This window comes from Zootoca vivipara, chromosome 8 (genome assembly GCF_965207765.1).
Source record: "Zootoca vivipara chromosome 8, rZooViv2.hap1.1, whole genome shotgun sequence".
In the NCBI taxonomy this organism is placed as follows: Eukaryota; Metazoa; Chordata; class Lepidosauria; order Squamata; family Lacertidae; genus Zootoca; species Zootoca vivipara.
In genome coordinates this window covers 10,459,765-10,479,025 of record NC_142591.1, presented here as the reverse complement: position 1 = coordinate 10,479,025, position 19,261 = coordinate 10,459,765, and the positions used below count along the sequence as shown (strand labels likewise).

The window sequence follows — 19,261 nt, the reverse complement described above, 5'->3', positions numbered from 1 at the left end:
ATTTCCAACTCTGGAATTCTATGATTTAATAACACAGCAAAGTTGCTGTTTTTTCCCTGGTGCATTTTACAGCTCTCCTTCCCTTCCAGGCAGCTGTTCACGTCCGCATGGCTTCATTACAGTAGTGTTGTATTTGTTTCCGTTTGCAAATGGTTTAAGGACTCTAGCTGGTGGGAAGCTGGTTTTAGAAACAGTGCTTCAAACAGTGTAATCTTAATAGCGAAGTACAGGATTCATTAGCATGTTGGGTTAGGTATAATGCACTGAATTATAAAACCCAGTACTGGGAAGGCAGCAAGCGCCCAGTAAATGGGGGTGTGAACTGGGCTTCCGACCCAACAATCTGAGACCAGCCCACCAGCTTGTATCTGGCGGTTTTTCAGAGGCTACAAAAAATATTCTAGTTTTGCTTCCAAAAAGAAGAGCTGACTGGCTCTCCTCGGTACACAGATGGTGTGCAGTGATGCTGTGCTTGGTGTAGGCAAAGACACATTGCCAAGGACACTTGACATGTAGGAGGGACATTGGTTCAGAGGCTGAGAGCACATGCCTGGCATGGAAAAAAAGGTTCCAGGCTCAGTCCTGACTATTTTTCATTCATTTAAGTCTCTCAGGTGACAGAGCTTGAAGAGCCCAAGCCAGAATAAACCCAAGCAAGCTCACCAAGTATGTGTGGTGCCTTGCCAGGGCTTGATTTGCCTCCTGTTTTTGCTACTTCCCTCAGATGCAGGAAGAGAGAGAGCAGGAAAGGGGGGGAAGGTGCTGCCAGGCCTCAAAACATGGCTGATGGGCTGCCTTTGGCTTAGCAAACCATGCCTTGCTGTAGGCATGGAGGAGACAGCTGAGGGCTAGGCCATAAGACTAGGAACATGACATGGGAATAAATAAGAGTAAGACAGCTGCACAGGTTCACCTCTGCATGTTTAGAGGAAGTTAATGGAAAAAGTGCATTGTTCCTGAGGGAGACGAAAGAATAGGTGGTGGAACTCTGAACGCGAAGCCAGTGCAGGAGCCAAACACCTCAAGTCTTTCCCAAGCGCCCCTCGGCATCTGCCCAGCCAACCTTTTAACTTTAAAAAACAAAACCAAAGAAATAAAAATAACAATCCGTGCGTCACGTGTGTGTGTAAGAGACAAGTGGGCCACCTCAGTACGCGACAGCGTCGAGGAAAGGGGCAGACGCCGCTGCGCCCCCCGCCTCGCCGTCCCTTCCCCGCCTTCCCCAGCGGCCCTCTTTCCTCTCCCACCCGCCCCAGCCCGCCTTCCAATGGGCTGCTGGACGTGCCCAAACCCTGCATCTTCTCCTGCGTCTCGTGTTTGTGTGTGTCGTCTCCTCAGCAGAAGAGCCGCCGTCCCCCAGCGGCAGCCGAACAGCCCTCTCCCGCCGCCGCCGCCGGGAAGGAAGGCAGGGCAGAAGCTAGGCGAGCGAACGAAGAAGCCCAGTAGCGGGAGCCAAGAGGTGGCAGAAGGATTTGGGCGGGTGCACGGAGGGGCTCTCGCCTACTGCATCCAGCCGCCGCCGCCGCTTCCCCCCTTTTGGCCGGTTTGTGCGCGCCACTTTGCGCGCGCTGTGTGGCGCGGCGTGGTGTCTGCTTGCAGCAGCGGCGGCGGCGGCAACGGAGAAGCACGGCGGCGGGAGGGCTCCGGGGGAATGCGGCACTAGCGTCCCTAGCCTTGTGGAAGAGCCGAGCACCCCCCTCCCGCCCCAATTGTTTTCACCTGCTCAGCCCTCATCGCGTTTACGCGTCGCCTCCGGAACCTGCTCGGGAGCAGGGAGACAAGCGCGCGCCCTCGCCCAGCCTGGCTGCGGCTGAGTGAGGGGCTGAGGAGGCGCCCTCGCCCGACGCTTTTGGACTCGGGGGTGGGGTGGGTGGGAAACGGGGGTGGCGGGCAGCGGCTCCGTCGCTGCTGCTGCTGCTAGTGGTTCCATTTGGCCGCCCCGAGGAAGGAGCCGGCGCCATTGCCAGGAGGATTAGAGCCGGGGGGGCCGCAGCGTGCGCGCCCCTTCCTCGCTGCCGGGGCCATTGCCTGGCAGAGGGCAGCGGGCGCCCTCGTGCTTGTGCCCCCCTGACCTCTCCCGCAGGATGCCTGCCTTGCCCCGGCGGCCCAGCGCGGCCACCACCTCTGCCTTGCTCCTCCTGCTGCTCCTCCTGCCGCCGCCGCCGCTGGTCTCCTCGGCTTGGGCGCGAAGCAACTCCCGGGCGCCGGCGGGGTCGCTGCCCAACGCCGCCGCCACGACCCCCATCGCCATCATGGGCTTGATGCCGCTCAGCGACTCGGTGGAGAAGGGCAGGATCGGCCGGGGGGTCCTACCGGCCATGCAACTGGCCATGGAGCAGATCCTCAACGAGTCCTTGCTCGACCCTTACTCGCTGGACCTGCGCTACTACGACACCGAGGTGAGTGGGGCGGGAGGGGGCTCTCTCTGCGTGGCCAGCGCCGGGCACCTTTCGGCGTGGGGTATAGGGGGAGGGCGACACAGTCCCGTTGCCTTAACGCCTGATGGATCATGGGGCAGAAGGTGGGACCTGCCGCTGCCAGATCCTTTGATGCCGACCTGCAGCCAGCTGTTTGGCATGGGATGGCAGGACGAGAGCTTTCAAGGGGAGGCCGCCCGTTTAGATGGAGTCACTCAAGTTCCTGCTTGGGTTCCTCCTTGGTGCTTTAAATGCATATATGCAGCGCTTGGCCTTGGGCAGAAGCTGTGCGAGTCCAAAAGGGAAAGAGGAAATCATGTTTGAAGGGACTCCAGCTGTTTCAAACGGAATCGCTCCGATCCGTGTTTGTGTCCCCTGCCAGTCTGCAGCAGCAGAGGCTGGCCTTGGATGGGAACGATGCGAGGCGGAAAAAGGCATTTCGAAGAGACTCCAGCTGTTTGGAACGGAATCACTTCGGATCTGATTCGCGCTGCCCCCACCCCTTTTGACATGCTCAGTGGCCTGGCTTCCACCACGCCACCGGAGGAGTGAGGCTGGTGTTTAGCGAATTTGCAGCTCGTTTTCCGCGGGCAGCTGCTTCCTGGCCCAGCAGCCTGGGCTCAAACCTGCAGCTCTTGACGTGCCGAGAAAGCGCCGCCCGTTATTTAAGCAACAGATGCACGTCAGGGATTTGTTGTTGGCGAGCTGCGAGCAGGCGCTTGGCCACCCGCATAGCTGAGCTTGAGCTGAGCTGCAGCGTTTGCGTGCTTGGAGCCCCACTTGATGCTCTCCGTGAACTCCTGAAGGGCGAGCGGGAGGCTAGTCGGATTTCTAGCGCTTAGCCGGGAAGGGGAAGGCAGGCAGGAGAGAGATGCAGCGGGTGGTGTGTCTTGCCCTCCCCCCTTTAGCGATGAGAGGAGGCAAAGAGGAGGAGGATGCCGGAGCCTCCGTCTTTCAGGAGCAGCTGCCCCCTTTGGAGCGTCCTCTCCGTGCGCTCCTCTTGGCGCACTCTCCTCTCTTGTTTCAGTTCGCACTAGCTGGTTGGCAGGTACAGTGGCACACACAAGACACAGAGAGGCTCGTTGGGAAGCGGGAAGGGACGAAGAAGAAAAGTAGGCGAGAATTTGGCTGGCATTCTTTCATCAGTCGGTTGTGCAAAACCAATCAGCCAGTGCCCAGAAAGAGTTAATTTTGCAGTTCCCCCCTCGTCGTCGTTGTCGTTTGTCTGCCATGCATAATTCTTCCTGTAAATGCTGGGTAACACATCTTGTGCACTTAGGCTGGGTGGGCCAAGGGCGAGGGACCGTTGCAGAGCGCACAGCAGAGAATTCCTTACTTAGGTTGTTCAGTTTTCATTTCCTGATCATTCACATGAAGTTATCGAGGGGCTTTGTTGCGGACACGTTGGAGGCTTATTGTTTTGTGCTTGGATTTTTTGGTCACAATTCAAGCAAACGTGTTTGCGGCAAATAAATGCTGATTCAATGTTGGACCTTTCCTGAAGGTGGCAGCAGTTTCTTATGTAATACTTATGCCTGATGATCACTGCCAAGATAACCCTGCTGTAAAGAATGACTACTGAGAAGAAAGGTTAACTGTCCTCGTCCAAAATTTGTCTTAAGGTGACACCATGTAGGCTTCTTCCATTTTGCACTTGGTATTTGGTAGAAATACAAATCAGGAGCAAATGAACATGCTTCGCTGTCATATACTTCATGGTACCTTTGGGTTTTTAAATTACTGGTTTTATTTAAACATTTTCTGCATTGTTCAACGTAATGCCCTTTCCACATTTGCTTAGAAAGGAAATCAAGGGGCAGTAGCATTTAAAATAACCATCTTATGTGGAACGTATGTGTTGAGCAAGGATACAGCTGTGGTCATAGCAAGACTGTAATTCCTTATCTGTAGAAAACCCAAGATTATGATACATATTTTTGTACAAATATAATTTTTTGTCTATAAATTATCACCTTTGGTGTGAATTATTTGAATGGATGGCTTGAAAATGAGATTGCAATGGTAACAAGTGGGCATGCATGGATATTTCTTCATACGTCAGATGAAGAAAAGTCAAATTTACTTGAAAAGCAATTGAGATTTTGAAAACATTAATTACAATCTAAAATTCAAATAAGGAGGAATATGTTTCTATAAGGTTACATTTGTAAGCATATATGAGATGATATAGGTTGCAATCCTAGACCTGCTTGCCTGGTAGTAAATCCAGTTGAACTTAATAGTGCATACTTTTGAGCAGTCATGCACAGGTTCCCACTATTAAACAATCTACAGAATGTGGAGTTTTGGAAAAGTGAGACCCAAGACTGATTCTCACATGCATTCCTTGGTTGATAACTGTAGCATCAGCTGAGAGTGTGCACGTGTGAATGAACCATCACAGACAGAACACCACAGGCATAACTTAAATATCTCATCGACATCAACCTCAGATGAGGCTGTCCCTGGAACGGGTCATAGAATGCTCACACATTCAGATTCCAGTCATTAGTATGGTAAAGGTATATAGTATATAGTAAGGTAAAGGTAAAGGTACCACTGACCATTAGGTCCAGTCACGGACGACTCTAGGGTTGCAGCGCTCATCTCGCTCTATAGGCTGAGGGAGCCGGCGTTTGTCCACAGACAGCTTCCGGGTCATGTGGCCAGCATGACTAAGCCGCTTCTGGCGAATCAGAGCAGGGCATGGAAATGCCGTTTACCTTCCCGCCGGGGCGGTACCTATTTATCTACTTGCACTTTGATGTGCTTTCAAACTGCTAGGTTAGCAGGAGCTGGGACTGAGCAATGGGAGCTCACCCCATAACGGGGATTCGAACCGCTGACCTTCTGATCAGCAAGCCCTAGGCTCAGTGGTTTAACCCACAGCACCACCCGTGTCCCTCTAGTTGGTATTGTTGTTGTTGTTTAGTCATTTAGTCATGTCCGACTCTTCGTGAACCCATGGACCATAGCACTCCAGGCACTCCTGTCTTCCACTGCCTCCCGCAGCTTGGTCAAACTCGTGTTGGTATCTTTGAGAACACTGTCCAACCATCTCATCCTCTGTCATCCCCTTCTCCTAGTGCCCTCAATCTTTCCCAACATCAAGGTCTTTTCCAGGGAGTCTTCTCTTCTCATGAGGTGGCCAAAGTATTGGAGCCTCAGCTTCAGGATCTGTCCTTCTAGTGAGCACTCGGGGCTGATTTCCTTCAGAATGGATAGGTTTGATCTTCTTGCAGTCCATGGGACTCTCAAGAATCTCCTCCAGCACCATAATTCAAAAGCATCAATTATTCGGCAATCAGCCTTCTTTATGGTCCAGCTCTCACTTCCATACATCACTACTGGGAAAACCATAGCTTTAACTATACGGACCTTTGTCGGCAAGGTGATGTCTCTGCTTTTAAAGATGCTGTCTAGGTTTGTCATTGCTAGTTAGTATAGGATACATTAATTAAATGTTCATAGATAATGATTACTGTTGATATTGAGCTGCTTGTGATCTTTGAGAAGTTTAAGTATATAATCTTTCTGTCATGTTTCAATATTTAGGAAAATGCATTTTTTTGTTGATCTCCTATTACAGTTTTAGTTGTGTATAGTTATGTGACTGAATGACCCTTGTGTTGCTTTCCAACTCTGCAATTCTGATTCTAGTTGCTGTAGAATGTGGATGGGTTGCACATCTGAATGCGTGTATCGCTACAATGAGGCAACATCTGCAACTGAATCAATGTTCATGTTCACCCATAGGTTCCCGATCCAGTGACAGAGACCCATGCATGGAAGATGCTTCTGTGTGTGGATCTCCTTTTTCCAAGTGGAACATGAAGGTTTAGTAAAATCTTTTAAAAAAACGAAAAAACAAACCAGCAACTTTTTTTTTTGTACTCCAGGGAAGAAATCCTGTAAAATAGCAAGGCAGACTTTGATCTTCTGAGTAGTCTCATGCTTGTTAACATACCACTCTTTTACTGATGTTAAACAGATATTATTAATAGGAAAAAATGTACAAGTTGAACTAATGGAAATATGGAAAAGGAAGGAAGCGTGTGTTCTATGCATTAAGCAGGTTTTGCATCTGTGAAGAGATGTAGATATCTCGTCTTTTTCAGTATTTGCCACCTGAAATTTTTACTCTAAGAAGCTAGTTATGATGTAGGAAACTGAACTGTATAGTTTCTGAGAACCATGTCACATGTGACAAGCGCATGAATGTGAGTCTCTCCATGTAAATATGCAGTGGTAAGCCATGATTGACGCGGGTGGTGCTGTGGTCTAAACCACTGCCCCTAGGGCTTGCTGATCAGAAGGTTGGCGGTTCGAATCCCCGCGACGGGGTGAGCTCCCATTGCTTGGTCCCAGCTCCTGCCAACCTAGCAGTTCAAATGCATGTCAAAGTGCAAGTAGATAAATAGGTACCTCTCCGGCGGGAAGGTAAACGGGGTTTCCGTGCCCTGCTCTGGTTTCGCCAGAAGCAGCTTAGTCATGCTAGCCACATGACCCGGAAAAAAATTCTGCAGACAAACGCTGGCTCCCTTGGCCTTTAAAGTGAGATCAGCACCGCAACCATAGAGTCGTCCGCGACTGGACTTAACGGTCAGGGGTCCCTTTAACTTTAAGCCATGATTGGTGGCCTTGTAGGAGAGCATGCACAATCTTACACCATTGGTCTTCAACTGGTGGGGTGTTAGCACAAACCAGTGGCACACAGTTGGAGCTCAGGTGGATTATACTAGCACTGCATGTCTCTCTTTTTCTTTTGGTAAAATCTTTTCCTAACATAAAGATGTTGTGTATATGAATGGATGACATGGGTGGGGGTATTGCTTTCCCTTGTATTTATTTTTCAACAATTACTTCCCAGGAATGCAGTGTTGCTTGCTAATTAAACAGGTTTATCAGATGAACCTGTCTAATAAGTATCTATGCCAAGGGCACAAACTCATTTATATAAAACAACAAAAGGGTGTGACTCTTTGACCTGGGCCGATATAGGTAATGTATAGATTTATTTTCAGAACAATTGCTCTTAAAGTGCACAGTGTGTTTTACAGTCTAATCTTGAGTACTTCCAAGAGCAAGACTGTATCCTTTATTTCCTCCCCAATGAATTTGTTTGCCCTAGAATTGTAGAGTTGGAAGGGACCACAAAGGTCATCTAGTCCAACCCCCTGAAATGTAGGAATCTTTTGCACAATGTGGGCCTCGAACCCATGACCCCGAGATTAAGAGTCTCATGTTCTACTGACTGAACTATGTCGTGATATTAACAATATCAAATGATGCCCCCTAACAGAAAATGTGGGTCCTTTTGCTGCGGGCTAGGGTTAAAGGCAGATCTTGTGCTAAAACATTTGACAGCATGGGTGGGTTTCAGTGTAACACTAAGTGGGTATGCATGAGCAGAACAAGGTCAACTTGCGTAATGGGACTTTCCTCCACTCTCTTCCTATGTGTGCCCCCAAACCCATGATAGATCTTCACCAACCTTCCAGAACAGATTTAGGGGGCACAGGGGAAGGAGAAGGGGGAAAGCCCCATTGCATGAGCACACCTCATTCTGCTCATGCAACAACTTAGTTGAATCCTGCCCTCTTCTTCTATTCAAGGCAAAAAAATGATATACATATAGGAAATAAGAAGCAAATGCAAAAAAGAAATAATGAGCATGGAGCTGTCCGTGGTGCTAGACCTCTTGAGACCTGTGCCTGCAAAGTGTAGTTGCCCAGCAATGTACAAATCACATACTGCTAATATATTTTTGCTTTATTGCATTAGGGTTCATTTATTAAACATTATAAATTGCTAGATATATAGTGATTGCTGTTAACAGAAGTTTGTCAGAGGTTTCTGTGTGCAGAAAGGTTAATACCGTCCATTTCTTAGTTGCTCCGTTACATAAGGAATGAATGAATGAAGAAGTGATATGCTGTGCTTACCTGAACTGAGTTGTATCTTTGTTGTAATGTTTGGTGCCTTGTATTGCACTATGAGTGGTAAATTGTACAGGTTATTTCTTAAATACTGAATAAAAACTGTTTTTAAAAGGTGATTTTGTTTTCCTGTTGAGGCATCAGCACAAGCTCTCTCTCCTCCACTCCTGGGATGATAGCAAGATGCTATAGTGGCCATACTTGTTGCCTAACAAATTTTGGCTTACATTCCATAGTTTCAAGAACATTGGTCTCATTATCTGAAAGTGTGGTTGATAGCCAGAATGATCTATTATTGACTTATGAGTCATCAGGTGCAATTTTGTCAGTACATCACATGGCAGTTTCTGTGCACTAACACACAGGGAACAAAAAGTTAGGCTTTGAATTTAGGACGTTGGTAGTAATTCACGTGTATCTTCTCACAGAGCATAAGGCTATCTCTGCAGGAACTTCAGCAGGAAAGTACAGTGTTGCATTGCCCTGCTCAGTGTCCTGCTCAATAGGTTGAAGCCAGTGGGACAAGCAGTGGGTGGGTGCTGGAAATGACAGCTCATTGCTCAGGAGAAGTGGTGCCTGGATCAGCTTCCTTCCAGGAAAGTTCAGGAGGACACTTGGAGAGGGGAAAGAGAAAAGGGACACACCAGGTCTCTTTCCTCTGAAGTAATGTGCTCTAATCCTGGCCTGTTGAGCTCAAAGGCTGAAATCCGCAAAGAGACTGCTTAGCTCTTAATTATTGGGATTTAAACACCCTAAATGTGTGCAGGGTTGTGGCAAGGATCTTTTAAAAACACTGTGCAGAAAATATTGAATGTGAAATAAATTTATCTTAAAAATGATTTGCGACATGCTGTCATTTTCAGTACGGTGCCTGAATTTGAAGTTGTTCCATTTCGGCGAATTAAACCCAATATTTAAATTGGCTCAATGCATTTTTTATTCAAAAGCATTATACACCATTTTTGTTCAGGGTCATGTTTGGTGGCAAGGCTAAAGAGGTACAAATAATTTTTTATTTTTTTAAAGTTATCCATCCTAAGGTTTTGGAGTGGGATGGGCTACAAGCCTGAGTGAATTAATGAAGTAACAAATGAGTTAATGAAAGAGATTAAATTTAGCAGCACACAAGGAACAGAATGCAGCATTTTGCATCTTGCAAGCAAATAAGTTTAGCATGCGCTTGCAAATAATTGTATTTCTACTAATCAATAGCACTGAAAAGAAAGTTAAAATAATAAGGCCATGTTACTAAATCAGGACCTAATCTATTGCAGTTGCTTTAATTTCTCTGTAAAGCATGATTAGGGCCTTATGAAAATTCTGTACACCATTTGGAGAGAAAAGTAAATTGAGGATTTGGTCTCATGTTTATGGCACAGTTACAAAAACTCATACATATTTAGAATCAGGGGCATAGTGTTGCATATATTAGCGATGTTTTTGCTTATGTGCAAAATTTCATGCATTTTGGGGAGGAATTACCGGTAGTATCTATAAAGGGGTGCTCTGGCTCATTCCTGCCTGGAACCCATGATGCCTGGTGCTGGATGTTTGGGAGAAACTTGTGGTTAATGAAGTACATGCCTGTTTGCACTTTTTCTCTCTAACTGGAGGAAAACTATCTTAGCAAGCAGGAGACCCAAGTTCAAACCCTGCTTGGCTATGAAGCTGTTTTGAGGATAAAATTGGGAGGGGGGATCATATATGTTGCCTTGAGCTCATTGGAGGAAAGGTGGGATATAAATGAAATAAGGTAAAATAAATAAATGTAGTTGGGTCTCTAGATAGGATTCTAAAATGAAGTTCAGGGCTCCATCCCAATATGGCCGGACTGACATTGGGCATAAAAATAACTCCAGTTTTGATTTGACTGTCTTTTTGATCAATCTAACAGGCTTTCCTCTTTAATTTCAGAATCAAATATGTTGCCAACAGTCATCCAATCAGTATCTGTACTAAAAAGAATAATTGCTGTAAGCCAGTAATGCCTAGCTTGGTGACTGGGGCTGTTGAGAGTTGTAGTCCAAAACATGTGGAGGCTACCAGATTAGGAAAGACTGAAACATTTTTTTCTGGCATCATTATTTTGATCCTGTGGCCATTGTTGATCCATTTGCCATTTATTCTGTTCTGTTTTCTGCCTTTCGGTTAGCTCTGCTGTCATCTGTTAGTTCATTAAGGTGAGCAACCTGAAGTATTAGATATGAGGAAGATGGGGACACTATTCCTTTCTGAACTGGACTTTCTCCTGCCTTTTCTGGCCAACCTGCCATTTTCTGCAGGCCACAAAGATCTTATCTTGACATAACAGGCCTTTTGAGGATAAGAAGTTTGCAGTACTTTCCCCATAAGATACTCTGCTTTTAACAATTGTACATTTTCCCTCCCTAGTGCTCCTTTGCTTTATGCACATTATTTCTTTTTTTAAAAAATATATTTTTATTAATTTTTCCAATTCAAACCAATTATATCACATTCATTATTTCAAATTATACACATATATATCAATCAAACCGAATGTTATGCCAAATCATCTAGATTTTTTTTTTTGGGTTCCCATGCTTCAAGAAATTGGGGATTCCTCGCAACCGTCCACTGCCGTCTTTTTTCTAAAGTTCAAATCGTCTCTCCGAGTTCATAATAATCCAGATCTTTCCCTTACAGTCACATAGATGTTTTCCTCTTTCAACCGATTATTTCCCAGCTGCTGAGATAAATGTCAAACAAAGTTTCACAAATGTTCTTTCTCCTGTGTGAGTTAATCAGTCCAGCCTCCCCATAAATCTTCTTGGTCTGGAGCGTCCCTATTGCGTCGACTCTCAACACGAAGCAGCGCCATCTTAAAAAAACTCAAATCACTTTCGTTTTCTCTCATAGATTAACGATCTTTATAAAATTTACAGCTTTTCCAGGCAGAAGAACCAAACCTCACACCATGCATAGACTCTTGGTAAATTAATGGATCTCCTTGCCCTATAGCTGAACTTAGCTTCAGGTCGCTGCTCCAATTCAAAGTGCGTCACAACTCATAAATCCTCCGAACGCGTCCAGGCACTCCTCCCATCCAACTAGAGGGGGGCTTTTCTCGTCAGCAACTCCTCATCTTCAAAAAATATGCTCAATAACAACAGTTTATAAAGTTCAACTCACACAGTCTTTTCCTTCTCTTTCACTCCAAACAAGCCAGGACATCACGTCTGGGAAGGTACAAAGTAACTCATATGAAAAAAAATAAAAAAAGACTCGCTTCCCTTATCGCTCCGTCCCCATCAATTCTTCTTCCAGATGAAATACAGCCTTTAACTCCTCACCCTCAGCAGCATAGATTTCTCGGCAGTAAACAGCGCTTCTGCCCCTCCTTCTGAAGTATGTCCATAGATTTAAGCCTAATTATCTTCTTTAATCATGGAAATCCCCGCCATGCAGATTAGCGTCCGGGAGTCCTGGCCCTCGTAAGTGCTTCAGCCCAAGCCCCCCCCACTCCATAAACAGTCGGAGTGGGTCTGGGGGCATCGCGGGCCAGCGGCCCCTCTCCGTAACCCCCGGAGAGGGTAGGGGGTTGGCTTTATGCACATTATTTCAGTGATGGTTAAAACAACTCTATAATTACTATTCCCCTATTACAGTTGGGAAGGCTGTAGCCTGCCCAAGGTATCTCCTGAGGGTACAGCAAAACCCAGGTAGGAACTTGGCGTCCAGTTGCTAAAGGCACAGAATATCAGTGGAGGGACGGGGGAACTGCCATCCATGCAATCAGGAATATGGGTAAAGAGTGTGGATACTTTTATTTCTCTTTTATTGCAGATGTATGGCAGACTAGGTAAATTTATGGTAGACTATTGCACCTGCTCACATTGCTCGCCCACCCTGCCTGCCCTGTCTTCATGCAACTCCAGGATTTTGATGAGACACTACAAATCCTCCAATGGAGGCTGCATGATGACTACCTTACATTAGTATATAGGAAGAAAGAGTTCTTTGCTCTCTTCTATACATCCATGCCAGATAGCACCTCACATTTCTGCTAATGCCTGCATTGAAAGAGAAGTTGTGATCTCACAATCCTATCTTGCTTGGCGAACTTCAAATTACTTTGAATTACTGAAAACTTTAATAGTTATGACAACATTGCCCATTGAACATGTAATTGAATGCAGTTATAACCCTGATACTGAAATCTGACAGCTAAAAGAAACCCCCAGTGCCCAACTTGACTGGTAGTGTATCTATTCATTATGTTACTAATTAAGTTTATGAGCCTATGCATGTTTAAACAGAAAATCTTCCATGCGACATCATTGCACCATTTATAAGTGATTGTGTGTGTGGTAGTGTGAGAGAAAGAGAGAAAGAAAGAGAGAAACTTAACAAAACACTTAACCATGTGGGATTCTCTCTGACTGGCATCATGTATAAGTCAGGCTATTGGTTCTTACATTTGCTGTGTTAGCAAGTCTGTGCAAAGTGCTCCAGGGACATGGGTGGCTTGCATACCAATACCATGTGAATTTAGCTATGTGGAATCCAGCACCAATGGCTTTATTCTGCTTGCCCTTCATCAGGTCTCAGTTGTCCACAGTGTGCGTCTATACATGCCCACTCAGGCTGTGTGCTCAGTACACCTTTAAAGCACCTGTGAAGCACATCTTTCTCTCAAAGTGTTCTGGACACTGTAGTTCACTCCTCACAGAGTTACAGTTCCCAGCAGCCCTCAACAAACTCCAGTACCCAGAATTCTTTCGGGGGAAAGAATGTGCTTCAGAGTATGGTGTGCACAGCCTCAGAAGAAAGCCGCTTGGAGTTCACTGGGACTGACTCTCAGGTAAGTGTGTATAGGAGTGCAGTTGTCTTTAAGTACTAAGAAAAGATAATTGAGTTTGTAAAAACCAGCCAGCTTGAAACCTGTATGTCCTAAATGTGTGGTTTCCCAGGCAACTTTAATTCTCCTCTCTGTTGAGGCAAGTATCCTGATGGGAAAAATAGTATGTAGTCATGTAACCAGGGAATGTTTCATAATGCCTGTGCAGAAGAAAGGAGCAGCGTATGGCCACACAAACAAGTGCAGATCTCAAGCTCTCTCACCAAGGCATTTAAAAAACAAACCAACAACCTCTTTCCTTATACTTTTTTTGTAAGCAGGAAACAAAAGGCCAAAGTAAATGGTGACCATGTGGGAAATAAGATTCTCCTGTTAGCAAGCTGGAAGCATGAGCCATTAAACAGTCTGCGCAGATGAGCTGCAGCGCTTACTGGCACCAGCAAGAAGGAAGATAAAGGCTTGAGACTGCCATGTTTGGCGCGGAGCTCTTCCCATTGGAGCTAGAGAAATATTAGCAGCAGCTAATATGAAGCTAATGTGAAGAATTCAGCAGGTGGTATGCACACATTTTCGTACAATATTGCACGCCTGCTGATGTGCAGAAACATAAAAAATGATATTTTAAAATGTAGAAATTCCTACGAACAGACAGATCTGTATCCTGAAGAATTATTATTCTAATATGTTTATAAATTTGACAACTATGGGGTGATGAATTGTGCTAGCGAAATGTCCAAAATGACAAATATTTAAAATTAGACTTGGCAGAACAGTTTGCCTCAAGAATTATTCTTGTGAGGAACTGATTCACAGCAGCACTGCTGTGAGCAGGATTACTGTCCAAATTGGAAAATCCAGCCTTGGAGAGCAGTTTATCCTTTAATAACAATTAGCTCCGTTCTTAGAGAGACACAGCAGCCCAAGGAAGTAGCAACTTCAAAATGTCAGACTGACAGACAAGCTGGGGCCTGTTTGCTCTAGAGATGAAAGCTCTAAAGGGAGGAAGTAAGTCAGAGAGAAAGTCTGAGGAACATGTTTACTTGGAAATGGAGGATGGGCCTTCTGGTGATTTGCGCACTGCTAATGATCAGATATTCGGAGGAGCGACCTACTGCTCGACCTCGCACTCTCGTATCCATTCTTGGGCTTTTGCCTGTCAGTCATTTTACAGGGCATGGTAACCTAACAGCAGGAATATTGCCTGCAATTCATATAGCCTTGCAACATTTACGCAGGCACTCATGGATTCTGAAGAACTACGAACTCCAAGTAACATTACAGGACACTCAGGTAAATTCTAATGCACTTGTTAAAAACATTTTGGTGGTGTGTTGTTTCGAGGCCCTTTAGAGTTTGTTACTGTCCCTCTCCCTCTCAGTTCCCTCATACACAAGGGGATTGTGTGATAAGGCAAATTAGTTCTAGAGTCCTTAATTTTCTCTCTGATACTTTCTGTTGTGGATTACAGTGGTACCTGAACCAGAGGTTCTTTTAAATAGCATCTAGGATGATCAAATGCAAAACAGGGTGGTGCTCTTGTACTGCCACAGCTATCCTGTCTATCTCCTAATATATGACATTTCATAATTTTAAGTTTGTCTAATCTAGAATTATCTACCCCCCAGGGAGCAGCTCCTCAAAGGGCCTGCTCCCAATCCACCTCCAGCACTGTTACCGGAGATACCTTCATGTAGAGATGCTGCTGAGTGAATCTGAGACTTTCTATATACGAAGCATTTGCTCCTGGTGGAATTCTCTCTTTCACGCAGCTGGAAGCAGAGGAACCCTTTTCATCTATAGTATCTTTCCGTCCTAGTGGCATATAAATGTCATATCAAAGGACAAGGTGAGGTACTTTATCAAAATGGCACCACTGCACAGTTTCTATTCAATGAAATGCAAGTTTGTATGTCTCAAGTGTGCCTTAAAAATCATTCATGTGCATTGCCTCATTTGTGGGAAAGCAGAGCAATGAGATTGGTGGACGCAAGATCTACAGCATGTTTCAAAGGTCTGTTTCTTGGATGTATTCAACAAAAAATAGCAAAAAAAAATATGGTATTTAAAAGCATTTGTTGTGGGTTTTCTTTTTTTCTTTTTTTTAAAAAAACCCATAACAGCTGCAGCAATTTGATAAGTACAGGATGAACACAAACTTTCCCCCCTTTTAAGCATGGGGTTTGAACCACGTGGGTGGGGGATGATTGCCTCCTAAAAGGGCACCCTTAATGAGGAGGACATTAATACATTAAGGTTGAAGTTATGTGCACATTTACTTAGGAATCAGCCCATGGAACAAAAAGCAAATGTGGTATGGGAAAATATGTAGAATGTCCCTGGTTCAGTCTCTAGCTCCTCTAATTAAACTTTGAAAGCTCTCAGGTAAAAAAAAGGACCAGGAAAAGACTTTGGATTAGATGGGTCTGTGATCTGAGTCAGTGCACAGCAGTTTCATATGTATTCAAAATATAATAATAATAATAATAATAATAATAATAATAATAATAATAACAACAATAGTATAATACAGTGGTAGTTATAGACCGAATTAAGCATTGCATTTTAAATCTGATCCACAACTGTCCCTGTAGCTTTTCGGAAATAGAAGTGATCAGGATGCAGAGACAGACAGGGCTAGTCTGTCTTTTAATGCTTGTATAGAAAAGAGAATTTTGATGGGTTCAACGAGTCATGATGAAGCTGCGCTTGTTGAATGTTTCTTTTCTACACGTATTGAGAAATATGCAGGAACGCTGCCCTCTTTTGTATCTGTTATTTTTACTGGCAAATCTTATCAGGTTGGTGATTGTATAGGCCCTGAATTGGTTTTCAGGAGGTATGCATTAAAGCTCAGTTTGGAAACTTTGGTTGCAGCTCATTTTTGTTTTCAGCAGGCAATTGATGGGAAAGTGCTATGAAATGAGAAATCCATATGTTTAAAACCACAACAGATTATTAGTCAGTGCTGGAGCAGTGTGATACTAAATATCTCATTCTAATTATGTTGCACAACGTAATTGTCAGGTGCTAGAACCACTGACAAAATGTATTCTGTGAGGCACCGCTGTACCTGAATGGCTTTTTATGTTAGGTTGAAGGAAAGGACTTTTGATAGTAGAGGAGGCCTGGGGAGCCATTGGTCCCTGGCTACTTTGTGTGGGTGGCCACTGCCATTTTGACCATGGCTACTTTCGTTTTGGCAAAGGTCACTGCTGGTATGTGACCCCTGGAATCCCCAATAACGCTGCCCTCCACTTTAGGTCTTAGCCATGGGAGGGCGGGGGGAGCAGAAAGGTGTTTGCTTCTGTTCAGTTAAACTTCTAGCTCCAGGGGGTGAGCGCTCTTGTTGGTAAGATGTTCTTTATTACCATTGTTTGTTAGTATCTTGAGGGCAACATGCATGCAAAGGTTTTTTGGGAGGTGGGTTTTTTTTTAATAGCAGGATTTTCCTGGATACTACGCAGGTTCATCATCTTACACTAACTCTGCTTCTGCCTGTATTTTGGTCCCCAATATGTCTGTATGCAGCTCACCCTCTGAAGAAATAGATAAAGTGGATTAGATACATGTGGGAAAATGTGTCTTCCATTTGACAACAGCAGAGTTTTTCAGGCTTTCTGTCATGAGAGGGAGGCCTTTCACATCAGCCTGCTTGCTGTGGAACTTGTGTTCGTTGTGGATGATTCTGGGGTGCTTTCTTGAGTTCACCCTCAATTCACATATGGCACTGGCCAGATTTGATGGGCCTCCCTATCACCCTGCACGAACTCCAGAGTGCAACCTCAAACATACCCAAATGCTCCCTCCCTCGTGGCTGTTCATCGCATGGAAGATCTGCTGTGCGGGGCAAGCTTTGGTTTGGCATTGTTCATCTAATTGAGGAACCTGTGATGAGCTTCCAGTTCTGGATATCATGAATATACATGTCGTCGTCCCCCCAAACACCTCTGCAGCATTCTGTGGCAGACATGCAAGGGGTTCTTGTCCTCAGGAGAAGCTGTTCCCAGAAGACAGACACAACTGTTTTACAGTAAACACAATCTCTCCTTTGCTTACGTGTTGACTAGTCTCTGGCTTCTGAGCTTATGCATCAGCTGCCATAGGTACTTGTCACTTAAGACACAGGTTCCTAAGAGCTTTATGAGTGATATTTCTTAGTCTCCCTGTATTAGTCTACTGAGGAAGGAACATCAGAGATATTTGAAATTTCTCTCTGATTCCATCAGTACATTCACATGAAGTTAGCTAGCTGTAGGGATCGCCTCTCCTTTTCATTGTGAAATTCAAATGGAGAACTGGTCAAGTAACCAAACATGATTTGCTACAATTGCCAAGGCTTTGTTGTGCTACGTAAAATTGTTGTATTCATGCCTCTTGGTGATTAGAATTTCTCTGGGAGCTGCTTACCTGGTTTTGATTTAAGGTTAATGAGCAATTGTTAACTTCTTTCATAATCAGAGTCTTTATTTGACTATGAAATATAATGCTCCTATAGTTTTCCTTAGTCTTCTCTCTGAATACTGGACACAATGATGCTGAGATTTATTTTTTTAATGCTCATATTAAATGTGGGGAAAAAATATGTGAAGCTGGTTAATGTTCATTCCACAAGGAAAGGCAAAAACATTTGGGACTTTTTAGTTAGTGAAAAGACAATTGAGAGGACATATTATAGGTATGCAAAATTACGGACAGCGTTAATGTTCTTTCATGGGAAAACCACCATGGCAGTAATAAAGAAAATGTGAATATACAACACAATGTTAGCACATCTCTTGAAAGCTAAACATATCAGTAGGATGAAGCAGCAATATTGTCAGCTAAGTTTTAGAACTTCGAAATCTACTTTGTGGACTCTTTGGATCAGAAAGGCGGGATATAAATTAAGCGAATAAAAACAGTCCTTTTGTATAATAGAAGATGCAAGTCTGCAATCCTATGGTTGCTTAGGAGTTAATCCAAATGAAGTCAGAGCATAGGAGTAAACATGCATAGAATCATACCACATCACTAGAATCTGAACTATATTCGACTTGGAATGCATTTGTTTTAAATAAAAGATTAAAATAGTGCTATAATACTATAATGTTGTAATGTCAAAGTAATTTTTTTTAATGACCAATATGGCTAAAATAAAACACTTTCCAATCATGGGTTTTGGAAGTGATAATACTTATTATTATTATTATTTTTAAAAGATTTATGTCATAGTATTATGAGGCATTTTATTTTAATTTTAAATATGTATATAGCCAGAAGACTGCTTTGGTGCATTTTAGAGTAATAAAATGGCACCCATGACAAAAATTATAATGAATATGTGGTAAGCTGTAATAAGTTAACTGTCCTGATATGTCACTGGCTACATGGAAACTCTGGCATTTAAAAAATATGTCAGAGTAGTGCTAGAGGCATTTACACCTATGGAGACTGCTAACCTTCCATTTTTCTGAAAAAAAATTAGGCTTCCTGCAGTCTGAAAAAAAGACACAAGAACCACATGGATAATGCTGGATGATGATAATTGGCTGCCCCATAAAATGTGAATGACTGAAGCATGACAATTCTGCACTAAACATCTTGTGTGGAAGCAGCCTCCCAGGCTGTTGGAAGGACAGCCTTTTTCCTGATACCACTAATTTTTAGAAAATCTCCAATATTTCCCCAGAGTTATGTTAACTGTAGCTGAACCATCCTACTGTGAACTTGACCATTATATTCTGATGAAGTGAACTCTGATCCACAAAAACTACTGCTGCAATACATTTGTTAAGTATTTACCATAAGCTGCTGCAGAACTATTAGCTATATTCCATATACTGTACAAACCTTTTCGGATTTTCCAAAATCCTGATGGGAAAAAGGAACCAAAAGCATTGTCACATATATTTTTCTATGTCAGAATGGCGCAACAGATCTACATAGTCAGTAGTACAACACACTAGAAAATCAAACATTGTGTCTCTCAAGTTGTGATACGAAGTGCTATAAGTTAGAAGTTCAGGTATAAGGACCACTGTATGCCATAAATACATATTTTAAACAGCACATTTCTTTTTGAATCTCTCCTCCCCCACCTTATTCAG

At 44.1% G+C, this 19,261-nt stretch overlaps 1 protein-coding gene across 1 annotated transcript in view; it reads left to right on the top strand.

Moving 5' to 3' along the window:
- The first annotated feature begins 1,144 nt into the window (after positions 1-1,144).
- The window catches only part of GABBR2 (gamma-aminobutyric acid type B receptor subunit 2), a 248,965-nt gene continuing 230,848 nt past the window's right edge, over positions 1,145-19,261 (top strand). Inside the window, exon 1 of the mRNA XM_035124845.3 lies at positions 1,145-2,399. Within this exon, the coding sequence (XP_034980736.1) occupies positions 2,085-2,399 (315 nt within the window). The 5' untranslated portion in view covers positions 1,145-2,084. The remainder of the gene's footprint in view (positions 2,400-19,261) is intronic.